Genomic DNA, 16,884 nt, shown 5'->3' with positions numbered 1-16,884 from the left:
AAACTAAAAGGAAGGTTCAGTTCTTGAGATCTTAACATTCATTTGACCATGAATACTTATTATTACCTTTAAAACCTATTTAATTGAGTACTTACTATGAGTCCAATACTGTGAGAAACTATTCATAAACATCATCTCATTTGACCTTAACAACAAGCTATTACTCAATTTGATTCATGACGGAATTGAGGCTCAACCCCAGACCTACTTAAAAATGTTTAGGAATGGATCTGAGGCATCTATGTTTTTAAAAACTCCAATGGGTAATATTTTGATCAGCAACCAGGGTTCAGAACCAATGTTAAAAGAGACTTATTCAAAATCCTATAGTTAAGTGTTGGAGTCAATATTCCAACCTAAGCATGTCTAACTCCAAAAATCCAATGTTCTTAGACAATATATTGTATTATCTGTTTTCCTGCCTACATAATACTAACAATCCAATTGCAAATGTAACAGAAGGTGAGTCAAGTTGTTTTTCATTTTGGTGATACCTAACATTTCTGGACCCTTGCTAAGTGTCAAGAACCATGCTGAGCACTCATTTTATCTTAATAACACCCCAGGGTGATGACTAATAAAGCCTATGAGGCTGTCATAACGCTATACAGCCAAGAAGAGGCTGCTACAGGTAAGACAGCCCATCACACAGGTTTGGGATCAGGTTAGTTTAGAAGAAAAGATAACCCCCTACCCCAAGGAGGCCTTTGCTAACCTTGCAGCAGGAAAAAATTTCCCACTACCTTCGTAATCTCCAGTTTGAATAGGTTACTCAAACTCCTCCAACAGATTATTAACATTAAAATTAATACCATCATACCTCACAACCTGTTTGCCTATGCCACCCAGCTATCACCATCAGACTGTCATTTTCACACAATTATGTACATTTACTACTCTGATCTAATTTCCCACCCTACTAGTCACATTTCACTAGGTCCTCTGGTACTCATGGTCCAACATTAAATTCCTCTTAACCAATCTCCTTTATGAATTATCTCTTCAACTTCAAGCCTAAACTACAGTGCTTCACAAACTGATACATACTCTTCTGCAGCCATTTTTTTCCCCACAACACTTTGTACCTCAGAACCAAGAAATAGGGATAGATGCCCCCTCCCCACACCTATTGCTGTTTTGAAACTCTAAGTCCCTCCTCATTCATTAATGACTTTAGCACGTCTCTTCTTTACCCAACTTACTTCTTGGCTATTTCAACAGCCACATAAGACCACATTTGATTCTGACTTCCTCAACATCCTTGCTTCCAATATTACCCTTCCCCACGGTTATGGTCATACCGTTGACCCTGTCATTGCAGTGTACTGCACTACTCCTAAAATCTGTATTTTAAGCATCCTCTCCTGTGCACCTACAACTTTTCATCATTTTAGCTCTCCTACTCTGGCAATTCTCTTCAATGTCACTGAGATTCAAAGACACTGACCCTACCACTTCTCACTATCCACTTCCTAATGTTCTTACTCCCTTCCTTATTTTGTCTAATTTCTAGGCTCACCACAACTACAGCCTTACAAACACCCTTAACTCCCTTCATCATATTTGCCTGGCAAAGGTCCCAACCCCATCGAACTCAAATCCTCATCTGTATCCAAGTATCTGAAAACTGCTTCTAAAAAAAAATGTACACGTATCCCAATCCCACTTTTAAATCATATTCATGGCCACAGATTTTTATGGACATTAGTACTACCTGAAAACCCTGAAAGCATTTTAGAATGTTATTTTCCCCACACATGAAAATCTCTTAACCTATCCCCTCATCAGCTAAAGACCTTACTAAGAAAACAGAAGCAATTATATAGGAATTCAAGCACCTTCTCACCAAAGCAACAAACTGATCAATAATCCATATCTACACTAGCTTTCTAGAGATGAAGTACCCTTTTTCCTATTAAAGGCTAACTACTCAACTTGTGCTCTGGATCCCATCTTTCCTTTCCCTTTTCATAATTTTTTTTCTCTCCATTGTATCTCTTGTTAAAATAAAAAATGCCCTCAAATTTCTACCTCGAAACAAAAACAAAACAAAAACATGTACCATGACCCCATATAACTCTCCAATTCCTACCCTGTATCTCCAATCCTTGACAGTGAAGCTTATTGTAAGAGGGCGTCTATGCCGCTGCTTCCCCAGTCTTACTCAGCTCAATTTAATCATACAAAGACACCTTCCCAGCACTGAAGTCACCAAGGTCATCCATGCTACCAAATCCAGCTGTCATTTCTTTGTTCTTATCTCTTTGTTCTGATTTCTTTGCAGTACCTGACAGGGTTGGTTACACCCTCTTAAAACATTTTCTTCTTTTGGCTTGAACAACACGACATTTTCTCAGTTTTCTTCATACCAGACTGAGGCTGCTCCTCAAATCTCCTTCTCTGTTCCCACTAAGCATTTGGGTGCCTCAGGGCTCTGCCCTGGGATCATTTTTTTAATATCTGCTCTTGCTCAAGTGACCTTATTTAATCTCAAATCTTAAAATATTATGTGCTCATGATTCCTAAAACTGTTATTTTCTGCACTAAAACCCCTGAAACATCATGCCTGTCTTGCTAACTGCCCATAACCATTTCCATATGGTTATTTAATAAACAGTTCAAATACAACATTTCTAAAACAGAACTCTCGGTTTCCTCTCCCAAATTTATTCTATTCTCAGTCTTCTTTATTTTCAGTCAATGGCCCCACCATTTATTTAGTTGCTCAAGGCAAAAATATGAGCTTCTCTAAGTGTTCTTTCTCCTTCACTCCACCACATCCAATCCACTGGCGAGTCTTATAGAATCTACCTCCAAAACATACCAGAATCCATCATCCATTTCTACCACCACCACCACCATCACCACCTCTTGTAAAGATAGATTCCTGGTTGGTCACCACAATAGATTCCCGGTTGACCTCCCTGCTTCTACTCTTGTCACACTAAAATCCACTCTTCACAGAGCAGCCAAAATATAAATAAGATCATTTCACTCCCCTGACCTTCAGTGGCTTCCCACGACACATAAAAATCTAAGCTTCTGACATTAACTTTCAAAGTCCTAAATGAGCTAGCCTCTGCTAATCTCTCTTACCTCATCACCCCTCTCCTTTCCCACTAATTATACTCCAGCCATGCTGGGCCTTCATTCAATTCCTCAAACACACCTAAGTCATTCCCACCTTAAAGTCTCTGTACTAGCTGTTCTGTGTGCTGGAATGCTTTTCCTCTCATTCTAGAATAGCTAGCTCCTCTTCATTCAAGTATAAATGTCCTCACCTCAACAAGGCATTGCTTTAACACGTAATCCCACCACGAGAGCAAGTGCCTTGTCTGTCTTGCTCTCTATATCCCACATCTAGAACAATGCCTGGCTCCAGAACAGGCACTTAATAAACAATGACTCCCTACAGTAATTTTACTGCTGCATAACAACATGAGAGACAATAAATCTTTCTCAAGGACACATAGTTGGTAAACAGTAAGAATATTTCTTTGATTCAAAAATATCTTGCATGATGTAAGCGTCACCAACAATAACAAACTACAGTTGCACTATACATGTATGGGAGTAGATTGTTCAGTAAATGAAATATAAGAAACACTATTATATGTTAAATTTATGAAGCAAGACTAATGCTCTTCAATGCTTTTGCTTCAAAAAATGATTGACGCTTTTGATAAGAGTATAAATTTGACAATCAATAAATTATAACCAGATTTGTTAATTAAAATGCATACATACGTGCATCTCTTGGAAAAACTGTGAAAACAAAATACACAAAAGGGTAAATCTTACCAGAGTTAATTTTGGCCTGTAACCATTTTTTCATACACTCTTGGTGGACATACTGCAAACTTCCTGTGCACTTGCATGGCTCTATCAGCAAGTTAGAGGATGATGCAGCTGCCATCTGACAAATTCTACATAAATCACCTTCTTCTTCTTCAGAGTCCTCTAAAAGGAGGCTGGAAAAGAAGGTGCATTTCCTAAACAGAGCTATCAAAACCATCCTGGTTGGTCATTTCCAGTCATACATAATCCCAAACAATATCATGGTCTCTTTGGGTAGAAAAAAGGCAAACAACAACAATAATAAACAGGAACTTCTAAGAAAAACTGTATCAATAAGAATAAAAATTATAATAAATATTTTAAAGGTAAATGAAGTAGGCTATCCTATTACTTATCTTCAAACAGTTTAAGTAATTTTGTCTTTGGTACCACAGTTTATTTTTTTTTAATTTTATTTATTTTTTATACATCAGGTTCTTATTAGTTATCTATTTTATACATATTAGTGTATATATGTCAATCCCAGTTTCCCAATTCATCCCACCGCCACCACACCCGCCCCTGCTACCACAGTTTAAACTCCATATTTTTCACAATCAATTTGTAAGTTTCACTAAGATTTTAATTTCTGCAGTACCATAGACTACTTCAATTCCAGCAGTATAAAGATAATGTACTTATATACCCATCACTTTTGTCCCTGCAAAACTTTTTTTTTTAATATTTATTTGGCTGCACCGGGTCTTAGTTGCAGCATGCGGGGTCTTTTAGTTGTGGCATGCGGGCTCTTAGTTGCAGCATGCGGGATCTTTTAGTTGTGGCATGTGGGATCTAGTTCCCCGACCGGGATCGAACCTGGGCCCCCTGCATAGGGAGCACGGAGTCTTAACTACTGGACTACCAGGGAAGTCCCTGTCCCCCCAAAACTTTTAAGACAACTTTGATGAATTAAACAAATATTGACTTGTGATTTTTCAATTTACATGTTAGCAGAGCCACATATGTTTAAACTGATAAGCTTTTTGTATTAAATCATTAATTTAAAAAACCAAAAGAAGAGATTTAAAAATTTTTCATTTTCCCCACCCCAGCAATGTTATTAAATCATCCTGATTTCTACAAGGGTAGGCTTTTAAAGTGTGGAGCAGTTTCCATTAACCTATGTCCTCTATTTCACAGGCCAACATGTACTGCTTAATTTAAATGCAGAATGATCACTGTAAGACAAGTAGTTTTTTAAATTAAAATCCCTATTGCCTTAGTCCACTGCTGACATGAAAAAGGTACTCAGTAAATTGATGATACAGAATGCTAAACTGTTATTGAAATATAACCTGGATTATATGGGTTCCAAATGAGTTTAGCAAAAGATGTGTGGAAAGAGGAACAGGTGTACTTTTAGGTGACTTTCATGCCTAGGATTAACCAGAGATACAACCTCAAGCATTAATGTTTATGTTTTACCTTTAGATATAACTTTCTTTGGTTGATGGTTTTTACTTTGGGAGACTCAATTTTTTTACACTTTCATTCATTTAATTGTAAAGTATCTTATAATCCTCATTTTTAAGCAAAATATGTAATAAAGGCACACACACACATATAAACTCTATCAAAATAACCAACAAATGCTGCTTTTTAAACTATCTAACCAGACAGGGTGGTGCTGGCTTAATTAGTTTCTCTTTGGAAATCACTAAATTAATTTTTTGCCCTACTTACACTACTGCACTCAAATTAATCTAACTTTGAGCACAAGAAATATAATAGTTACTACATTACTCAGTAGACAGCTTGCAATTAGAGGGAGCTCCTGTAATAACACTAAAGCTAACACTACCAGGGCAGAGTAAATCTTTCTACAAGAAAGGAAAAAGAGCAAATTTTAAAAGAAGAGAACAGTCACATGGTAACAATTTGTCCTATATAAGGAAAAGTGGGAAGATACGAGTCAATGTTCAATATCTCAGAAAGCATGCGAAGCTCCCTTTATTCCCCAGAGTAAGATTTGAATGTATTTCCTCTTAAAGACCAAAAAACCCTAAAATGATAGTAACAACTATGCTCCCCCAAAATTCCATTACATGGGGCCTTGATGAACAAGAAAAAACAAAAACACCCAACGACTTTAGCTTTACATAAGTCTTTTCTTCTTACAAGTATATTTTACATGTACTATCCTATCCCATTTTATCATAAAACTAATTTTAGTAGATGGAAAAACTAAGTAACTACACTTACATGACAAAATAATTAAGTTTGAGTGAAAATCTCAGATCTTTCATCTTTTTCCCAAAAATTTTTAAGCAAACTAAACTCTACAAAAGATTTCACATGAATAAAAAGATTCTATCCCTTACTTCAAGGTAAATTTAGAAGCTAGATTTCTTCTATTTTAGCACATGTCACACTAATAAATATGTGGTTAACCGTTAAAAAACAAAACAAAACATTCTAAGTCCTGAATTTAAACTGATATCTCTGTCAAATAGTCACAATATATAAAGAATATTCAGTATACATTTAGACTTCAAAAACGAAATTTAAAAATTTGTGTAAATGATTTTACCTCATTCCAAAAAAATTTGAAGTGAGAAATACTAATAAATGGTAAATAAATGATCTTATTTTTTGTTATTTATTTATTTGGCTGCACTGGGTCTGAGTTGTGGCATGTGGGATCTTTAGTTGTGGCATGCAAACTCTTAGCTGTGGCATGTGAGATCTAGTTCCCTGACCAGGGATCAAACCCAGGCCCCCTTCATTGGGAGCGCAGAGTCTTGGCCACTGGACCACCAGGCAAGTCCCAATAAATGATATTATTAAAGGCTGAAACATTGTCTTGATAATCCAAAACGACTTGGGCCACTTTACCAATCCCATTTAGCACTAGTCTACCTAGAAACAGGGTAAGAGATTAAGATTTTTGTCTCTATGTGTATCTGTAGCCAAAGCTGGTTAAAAATAACCTTTAGGGCTTCCCTGGTGGTGCAGTGGTTGAGAATCTGCCTGCCAATGCAGGGGACACGGGTTCGTGCCCTGGTCTGGGAAGATCCCACATGCCGCGGAGCAACTAGGCCCGTGAGCCACAACTACTGAGCCTGCGCGTCTGGAGCCTGTGCTCCGCAACAAGAGAGGCCGCGACAGTGAGAGGCCCGCGCACCGCGATGAAGAGTGGCCCCCGCTTGCCACAACTAGAGAAAGCCCTCGTACAGAAACGAAGACCCAACACAGCCAAAAATAAATAAATAAATAATTTTAAAAAAAAATAACCTTTAGATTATTTCCCGATGCAATCTACACCCCCAGTGCCCGCCTCCAGTATTAATTCTCATCCATTTTACCTCTGAGCAAGACGCTAACATCTTACTGGATGTAAATTTTCAGGCAAGAAATTTCAGACATCACTCTCATAAGAAACCATTTTAGAAACAAACAGTTCTTTCTCTAATCTGTTCTTCACAGGCTTAAGACAGGTATTCAAACTTACCTCTCTTTTATTTTTTGCAGTCTTTCTGGGTCTCTTGAGGGTACACTTTTAGTTTTATCATTTTTTCCATCAGATGAACTCCAACCTGAAGGAATAATATCTACAGTGATCATGACATTGTCGGTCAAATTACTTCCAAGTGCTGGGGGCACTGCAAATCGGAATAAAGAACCAGGAAGGATCCCTGTTATTCCTGAACTTCGTCCACTGTGAGCCGAATCTGATATGGAGCCACCCGTAGCAGCACTGCTTGGTGCTGCAGATGCTTGTGGTCTGCTGGCAGTAGCCCCAAGGGGATCACTCTGTGCTTCAAGGTGAACCACTTCATTTGATTCTCTTCTAAAAATATGATGAGATCTAGATGGTATATCAGAGGTAGATATCCTTGAAGATTCATCTCGTCCCTCTCGCCTCCTTCTAGAGAACAAAGGTGTGCATCTATTTCTAAGTGAGGAAGATAACCATGGTCCTGTATTTCTACCTTCAGATTCTTGGTTAAAATTTTGAGAATCTGGCTCAGAGCTATGATTTTGGCTAAGAGATGACAAACCCCATCTTCGCCGAAGAAATCGAAATCCCTGAGAAGCTTCGGATGCCCTATTATCAGGACCATCAGAAGCTGATGCTGCATTACGAGACTGTGAAGCTGTCAAGATTCTTGGAGAAATGTAAGAATTCTCAGAACTCAGTGATCTTGTATTCAAGGAATCCTGACTAGACCTTCGTGAAAAAAAAGTAGATGACATACTAGAAGCTATACGTGACAGCAATCTCCTTGTTGTACGTCTACCTTCATTATCAGAAGATTCTTGAAATGATCTTTGAGATGAGCCAACCCTATTTGAACTGCCTATAGTTGAGGTTTCACCTCTATTTGAAATATAAGAAAATCCAGACTGTATACTGCTTTGGGGAGATTCTAATTCTCTTGGAGAAAAATTTGATCTTAAAGAATTTCTACCAGAGTCCCTAGAACATGGTATGGTCTGATGTTCAGAAGGCATTTGGTGATTTGTAGATGATGTATTCAATTGTAAAGTGCTCAATGAGTTCTCTTTTGGTCTTGCTCCTTGTGAATATGAAGAAGGAACTCTGTCTTGAACATCTATTTTTCAAAGAAAGGAAAGGTAGTCAATTACATGAAAAATTTGTGCATTATTAAGGTTGTGTCTATTAACCACTAATTACTGCCAAAATTAAACACTGGATTCAAACTGAATACTGGCATATTATAACTACACAGCTTAACTATTATTGCAGAAAAAATAAACATATTTATCTATCTTTCTATACCTTTGGTAAAATCCAATACTGCTGTATAAAGTCAGCATTACAAATTTTTTAAAAAAGAAATGTATTATAGCTTATGAGAGGCAAACATCAATCTACCAACTTGATGAAGGTAAAACAGTTGAATTTATTAATCAGAAATCGATATGGTAGAAGAATATCTAACATCTAAATGAATAAGGGATTTTAAATGGGCAAACAAGTTCAAGGTAAATGACTCATAACAAGTAAAAGCAAAATAATAATAGAGAGATAGTGTTTTGGAGATTTTTCTTACTCTGGAACAAGAACAAAAGTTATTTCATATAAATACTATCACCCTTATAATTTTATAGCAAACCATGCTAACAGTTCAAAATTTCTCCAATGTTTTATCTCTTCTTTCAAGTTAACAGCAGTGACTCTTATAACCGGTTACTCATCAGACATAACTATGCTTTATTTTTTATTTTTTCCAATACTGGTCAAAAGAGAGCCCTGGCATTTGTGATTTTAATAGTACACTACTGATGGTTCTAATCATTAAATGGAATGAGAAATACCAAAGCATTCCTTCATAAAGAATATTCATCTATACATCTAGTTTAACAGCTAGATTGCTACTGTGCTAATACATGGTGCCTCATGGAAGGATTAACTGTTAGGGACTAAATCAATTCTATTCTGTACATTTTTACCCCCCAAACCTAGAAGCTACCGACACTGTCTACTAAAGCTCCTCCACCCAAAGCCAAGCAAATGAAAAGATGCTTTCATTTGTCTTAAATAAAGCAACGGCTTGCCCCAATAGGATTATTTAAAATAATCTAGTTAAACCTTTAAATAGAAATGTATTTTCTTCTCTGTAAATCAAATTCCACTTCTGTCTGCTATATTTGTCAACTTCAATTAGCACCTTTTATCTTCAGTTATTTAGTATTATTGGTTTTATGGCATTTATTTTTTTTAAGGTGGCTCTGACGCACAATGGATAGTGCATTGGACTTCTATTTTTTTAAAGTTTTAGCTTATGTACACTGACACAAACAGTGTGGGTCTTTATTTCAACTAAATGAAAATAAAGACAAATTCATGTTAAACTAAAGGAATTCTAAATTATGTCTTAAATGATGATTTCAAGTTTTAGTTAATTCACAAGGCAAATTATACTGTAGTATACAAGAATTATCAAGTATATGTAAAACATACATTCTTAAGAGTGAAAAAATTATAGGCAGACAGAATCTGGATACTCATGTATATCTAAATATTTTATATTGTTTACATTTTTAAAAGTAAAACGACAAATAAGGTTGAAAACATATCAAGCTATCCTGTATTCTAAATCTTCATAATATTCACTTCATTTGTTCCTTTGTACTGTGATTTTAACGATACATACAAAGACAAAAATGTAACATTATTAGATAAATTATGCATAACAATATAGTTTATACATACATGATGAAGTTGTGAAATCACCACTTCGGTGACTATAATCCATAAGATTACTAATGGAGGAATCTGCTCTCCTCTCTCTCATTAAGTCAGTTCCAAATGATCCAAGTACCACTGATGAAGATCTGGGAACTTGACTATGCCTCCAAGAAGAATCTTAAAATAATTGAAGAAGTCTTAATTCAGAGAGAGCTTTCAAGGCTTCTGATGACAACAGATCTTCAGTATTACACAGAGAGGTAATTATGGTTTATTACAGGAATCCCCAGTTACATAGTTGCAATCAAAAGCAAAACTGAGCAAAACATAAATTATTCACTAGTGAACTAATCACTTATAAAATTATCTCCTACTCAAACACATTCTTCTCTAATACTATAATCTACTCCCATCTAGGATGCCAATGTCTCACTCTCTAGAACATCTGACCGTACAATATAAACATGACATAAAATTACAGAACAAAAATATAAAGCTTGCCAAAGATGCAGAATTTCATGAAGTTGATCAAAGTGACATTGGAGAACAGCCAAAATAAAAATCAAAGCCATCTTGAAATGAAAGAGGTTTTACTGTAGGTTATAATACTATTTTGCCAGAACTATTATTGCCGCCATACTTGGTTCATTCTTATGCTAAGAAATAATGTATCGTTGCAATTATAATCTAAACTTTGTTAGATATGATTTCATTTAAAAAGAAATTAAAAATTAAGTCTCAAAACTTTCCCCCTCACCATTTACCTTGAAATTCTGGGTCTTCCTCTCCATTCCTAACAGCCTTAATAATTTCCCTTCGTTAAGGGAAACGGCCCAGGGTTAATGCTATGCTTTCACAGACCAGAGGAGAACAAAAGTATCTCTACACAATGGTATTTGTCTACAAAGTTAAGGTCGGTCTGCTCTTACCCATCACACTACTCTTAATATCCTTCAGATGGGCAGTGTCTTTCCCATGGCGGTCCTGCTTATCGAAATAGAAAGGAATCGCTTACACTAATTCAATTAGTAGTACATATGCATTTCAAGAATTTTATTCTCCAACTGTGTCATCACAAGTTTTATCTTACCTTAAAACTATTTCAGGCATTGGCTAGTGTTCATTTGAAGAGAAGTATAAGTGAGAAAGTACCTCTCAACAAAAGATCTTTTCAATTTGTGCAACAAATGTGTGCCTGTATCTTAGTATCTGTGAGTACAAGATACTAAGCATGGAGCTTTATGCATAAGTCTTTCATACCAGAGTGGTAAAGTGACTTGTCCAATGTCACACAGTTAGAGGACTAGAACCATAGCTTTCTAATTCCTTATATAGAACTCCCACTAGAATACCACCAACTATTTTTTGTTTAACTAAAGAATTTCTACATTTTCTGAAAATATGTGTCATACAGCACAATGTTTATTATTTACAAAAAATACGCTAAGGAAACATTTTTAACATGTATCAGTAAATTTGGCTTTCTTAGTAACAATTTAAAAATTTACCTCCTATAATAACCAGCAGAATACATGTCACTTTTACAAATTTTATTACCATACGAATCAGCTATTCTAATTAATTAAAATCTGCTAATATCCTGTTTGTGTAAGATATCTGTACCAAATTTAGAACAAAAATCCAAGATGAAGAGTTAATTTCAGTTCTAGCACTAACTTAAGGTAAGATTTTGGAAACTCTGCTCTATTTCTGACCCAGTCTTATGTGCAATCTACTTGCTTATTAATACACTACATCTTGGGAAAAGGGCTTTTGTCCAAAATACATATACAGTGACTTATATGTATACAAATTTAATTATTACCTGATACTGCATTTAAACCATGTCCAACACTTCTCCCAGCTGAGGTAGATGTACAGTTTGTACAGGAAAGTTTAGGTCTTTTTGAATCATGATCCCGTTGCTGGTTTTGCGATCTTGAGCGTGCTCCCTGAGTTATCTCAGACTCACTATACCATGTAGACTGAAATGGTAATGCAGATGCTGATGCTGATGTAGACTGTAAGTTAAAAAAAATTTTTTTTAAAGGAACAATAAAACACTTGCAATTTTTAAATATTAAATTTAAATATTACATTTAATCTACAGTGCTCTAATAAATTCCCAAGGACCATTCATTCCTCACAGGCACAAATTTTTCTACCATGTAGGTTTTTCATAGTCTTTGTTCCCTTCTACCACTTGTCCCTTTACTTTATACTGTAATTGTACTTTGCTAGGTAACCAATCTGATTTAGATTATGTCTTCTATGTAACTGAATATAAACACTAGGCTAGGAAACACTGAGGAGTAAAAACTTTATATGTAATCATTTTGTTCTCCTGGTTTAATATTAACCTTTTGAGGAACCTTGTTTCCTCTTCTTAGAGACAGAACACCAAGAAAGGCACTAATATAGAAAGTGACTGTGAATAGTCCACTATAAAAATAAGATTTTCAACTAATATAAAATGTATCTGGATCTTATGTCCATTCTCAGGAATACAGTAAAACACTACAAATGGTACTAAAAAAAAAATCCTAATATATGGAATTTCTTCATCAGTAAAGGAAGAAACAGCTAAAATTACATACTGTAAAACTCTAAGCTGAAGGTTTCCTCTTTAAACATATAATTATATGTACAACAACATGAAATAACACAGAAGTTACAATGTACAAATACACACACACACACACACACATACACATGCACACACACAGAAAGAGACCAAGAAGGATGAATTTGGCACATAATCTCTGAATTGCTTGAAGACACCCCTAACATAAAAGTTATTTCTAGGAAATAACTATTATTCTAGGAAATAAAGGAAAAAAGACATTTATAAACCATTTTAACATGTAAGTAGATGGTAAGTAGTTCATTTTATCGAAGAATATTAAAATGAAACAATGTTCTTTAAAGTGTTGTATTTCTTGACAAAAGAAAAGTTAAAAATGGAATGTTATCATAAGCCATAAATTCAGTCTATATTAACCTAGTATTATAAACATAAGAGCCCAAATAATGTGTCCCATCAAAGAGTTTTAGAGTACAGATAAACAAATAAATAGGTATAATATAAATAAGTACTGTAATAGGAGATATGTTGAAAGTTTTACAGAAAAGAAAAAACTATGTCTGAGGAAAGCAGGGAAGAATTCATAGGTGAAAACTGGAGTTCACTGAGTAGACAAATGAGGAAGGAGATTATAGACAGACAACACAAAAAGATAAAAAGATGTCTTAACTATTCTGCCATGGGAATTCTTCTAAGGCATCACTACTTACTTGATCTCCGATTATCTTTTAATTATGAGAAGCATACTGCATGCATTCAGGGAACTGTATTAGTCCATGGTAACTCTACAGAATAAACTGTGCACATACATGGAAAAGCAGAAGATGCAAAGCTGAAAAAGTAGGAATGGGCATATCAAGATTTCATCCATCCCTTGCCCATTCAATATTTTGCTAATTAAATGTAGAACTCCTCAGCTTAGCACAAACTTGGTCTCACAAGCCTTCCACACCAAGTTGTCCACAGAGCCCCCAATCAATGAACTGGAGTAGCACATGAGATGAAATTCATGAGATATTTCAAAATGAAATCATTTTATGTGCCATTGTCAAGGTATCAGGGACTTAATCCTGCAGGCCAGTGGTTCTAAGACCTTTGAATATCAAAGACCAAAATTAAAAAAAAAAAAATGGTTTGATTTAAAATTTAGAAAGAACTTTGACAGGTAAGGAAAATGAAAATAGCAAATACCACCTAACCCCATCCCCAATCTTTTAAAAAGGGCATTTTATATGCTCCTAAAACAAGAACATAACAGAATAAAACAGACTTGTAAGATGAATAAATTTTACCTGTACAAAATTCCTAACTTGTCCTTATTTTTCTCATTTTGCATGGACTGGACAAATTGTTACTGAATAGCACCTCCACAAATAAGACTTTAGGAGCTACTGAAGGAGGTAATACCATCAGATCAACTACTTAGAAAGATCTTTAGAGCACTGTGGAAGGTTAAAAGGGTGGGATGGACAAAAAGTGGGCAAATCAGGAAGTCACTGGACTAGCAAGAAATAAATCCTTGGGACGAAAGTAATGGGAATAGAGAGCCATTATAAAAGATAAAAATTCATCAAATTTAGAGACAACGTGAGAAATGAACAGAAAGTCTATAAAGCCACTCCACAGTTTTCTGGCACTGGCCACTGGTGAGATAAAGACACACTCACTGTTCGGCAATTTTTATGACTCACAACTCTAAAAGGTAGCCTGTATGTCATCCTAGAGACAAAAATACTTGTTAATATCAGTATAGGAGAGGAAAATTAAGCTCTGACCAGTTTTTCTGCTGGCTTAAATTCAAAACCAAACTTTTCCCCGGTTCCTACCAATCCAATTTTGTCCACTGTTCAAATATTCTCAGTCTGAAGCAATTAGCTTTTTTCCCCTCTGAATTCTTTTAACAATTAAAGTATGGGGTTCATTTATACACTATCTTATCTCTTTTGCTATCTAGAACTATTGGTGGCCAAACGAAATCAGGGAGAGTCTGTCTCCAAAGTATACTTAAGTATACTGCCTTGCAGACACCGGATGCTTAAAAAAGTACTTTTGGGGTCGTTTCCACTTCTTAGCTGTTATGAATAATGCTACTATGAACGTTTGTGTTCAAGTTTTGTGTAGACACGTTTCTAATTTTCTTGGGTGTAACTAATGGGTCATATAATACCTCAAAGTTTGACTTTTAGAAAAATTAATAAACCGTTTTCCAAAGTGGCTGTACCAGTTTAAAACCCCATGAGCAATTTATGAGGGTTCAAATTTCTCCACAACCTTGTCAACTCTTGTTATTGTCTCAATTTTTAATTTTATTTTAGCCATTCTAGTGGGTATGAAGTGGTGTCTCATTATAGTGTACATCTGTATTTCCTAATGGCTGATGATGTTGAGCGTCTATTTATGCGTTCACTGGCCATTTGTATATCTTTGGACAAATGTCTATTCAGGTCCTTCACCCATTTTAAACTGGGGTTTTTTTGTTAGGATGTAAGAGTTCTTTACATAGTCTGGTTACAAGTTCCTTGTCAGAGAGCGTATCGTTTACAAATATTTCCTCCCATTCTGTAAGTTGTCTTTTCACTCTCTTCATGGTATCACTTGACTCACTAGTTTTTTAATTTTATAAGTCCAATTAATCTTTTTGCATTCATTACCTTCAGACTAAGAACATTCATATGAAAATAAGATGTGGATAGAATTATTAAATATCCATTCAAGTTCCATGGAGTTCTCTCTCATTTTCACTAAATTTCCAGTCTCTACCCCAAATAAGTAACAGATTTGGCTCCTGTAATAAACAATTTTTATGAGTTACTCTCAACTCAAAAGGCTATCTGTGATTAGAAAGGAAAATTGTATGGTATGTGCAGGGGGCTGTCTAGCCCAACCAAAGTAGCTGAATACTACTTTGTGTATCTGAGAAATCATATGAAACAGTTTGAAAACTTAATGGACGGAAGGGAAGTTTACAAACATTCTGTAACTACTAGCAGGCATCCAATTTTCATTTTATTTACTTACTTATTTTTATCTTCATGATACTTATTTAGGTTGCCCTTCCAACAAGAGGTTTTCGGGAAGGACAGTCAATGAAATCATTATTTATTTACCATTAGTACTGTATAAGTCAGTATTTGCATTCAGAAAATAATTACTTCTAAAAAAGTTTAAAAAATATCCCCAATGCAAATGCCCTTAAAACAGTACAGCAAAAAAGAACCTTAATGAGAAAATATTTGTAAATCATATATCTAATTAGGAACTTGTAACTAGAATATATAAAAACTTATAACTCATAAACTGAATCAAGAGTAAGCTTTCAAAACAGAAAACACCAAGCCACATGGGTTCACTGGAGAATTCAATCAAACATTTAAGGAAGAAGTTATACTAATTCTCTACAATCTCCTTCAGAGGAAAGCAGCAGAGAAAATACTTCCTAACTCGTTCTATGATATGATGAGGCAAGCACTGCCTTAATTCCAAAACCAGACAAAGACATAAGGAAAGAAATCTATAGAGCATTATCTCTCATGAACACAGCTGCAAAAATCCTGAACAAAATATGAGCAATATATGAGCAAATTTGTAACATCTCCTTTTTCATTTTTGATTTTATTTATTTGAGTCTTTTTTTTCTTGGTGAGTCTAGCTAAAGATATGTCTATTTGGTTTATCTTTTCAAAAAGCCACCTCTTAGTTTCACTTATCTTTTTGTCTTTTTAATCTCTATTTCATTTATTTATGTTCTGATCTTTGTTATTTTCACTTCACCACTCTTTTTTCAACACTGTACTGGAAGTTCTAGCTAATGCAATAAGGCAAGAAAATAAAGTAAAAGGTATACAGATTGGGAAGAAAGACCTTACTTGCAGATGACATGATTATACAAAAAATCTGAAAGAAAAACTCCTGGAACTAACTAATAATTATAGTAAGTCTTCTCAATTATCACAAAAAAGACAGCTGATCTTAAGAATGTATGGATTCATGATGCCCAACTTTATGAGAAATCTAGGTAAGAAACCTTATATTTACACAAAATGGAATGACTAGGAGTCCATTTATCCCTCAAAATATCCTAGGATTAATATCTGGATCAAGATAGACTACAAGAATGTTACTATTTAGATCACTCTGTTGTCCCTTTACAGAACTGTTTTCACTGACCTGTACTTTGACATCATGCCCTTTGCATATACTGTTTACCAAGAAATAGTTTCACTAAACTAGGTATATACTTATAGTATGAATACTGCCCTAAAGACACTGTCTTCTATATCATTCACTGTCCCCGCTTTCGACTAAA

General features: G+C 35.1%; 1 protein-coding gene across 5 annotated transcripts in view; it reads right to left on the bottom strand.

Annotated features, from left to right (window-relative positions):
• MARCHF7 (membrane associated ring-CH-type finger 7) overlaps positions 1–16,884 on the bottom strand; it is a 45,436-nt gene that overhangs the window by 10,074 nt on the left and 18,478 nt on the right. For all 5 annotated transcript variants that reach the window (XR_009504195.1, XM_059927952.1, XM_059927954.1 and 2 more), the window contains exons 3-6: positions 11,820–12,015; positions 10,019–10,171; positions 7,289–8,393; positions 3,802–3,971 (exon numbers count right to left, since the gene is read on the bottom strand). Coding sequence is in view for 4 of the 5 variants with exons in the window: in XM_059927952.1 (XP_059783935.1) it covers positions 3,802–3,971; positions 7,289–8,393; positions 10,019–10,171; positions 11,820–12,015 (1,624 nt within the window). In the remaining variant the exon portion in view is untranslated. The remainder of the gene's footprint in view (positions 1–3,801; positions 3,972–7,288; positions 8,394–10,018; positions 10,172–11,819; positions 12,016–16,884) is intronic.

This window comes from Balaenoptera ricei, chromosome 7, assembly GCF_028023285.1.
Source record: "Balaenoptera ricei isolate mBalRic1 chromosome 7, mBalRic1.hap2, whole genome shotgun sequence".
NCBI classification, from domain to species: domain Eukaryota; kingdom Metazoa; phylum Chordata; class Mammalia; order Artiodactyla; family Balaenopteridae; genus Balaenoptera; species Balaenoptera ricei.
This window is presented reverse-complemented; position numbering and strand designations above follow the sequence as displayed.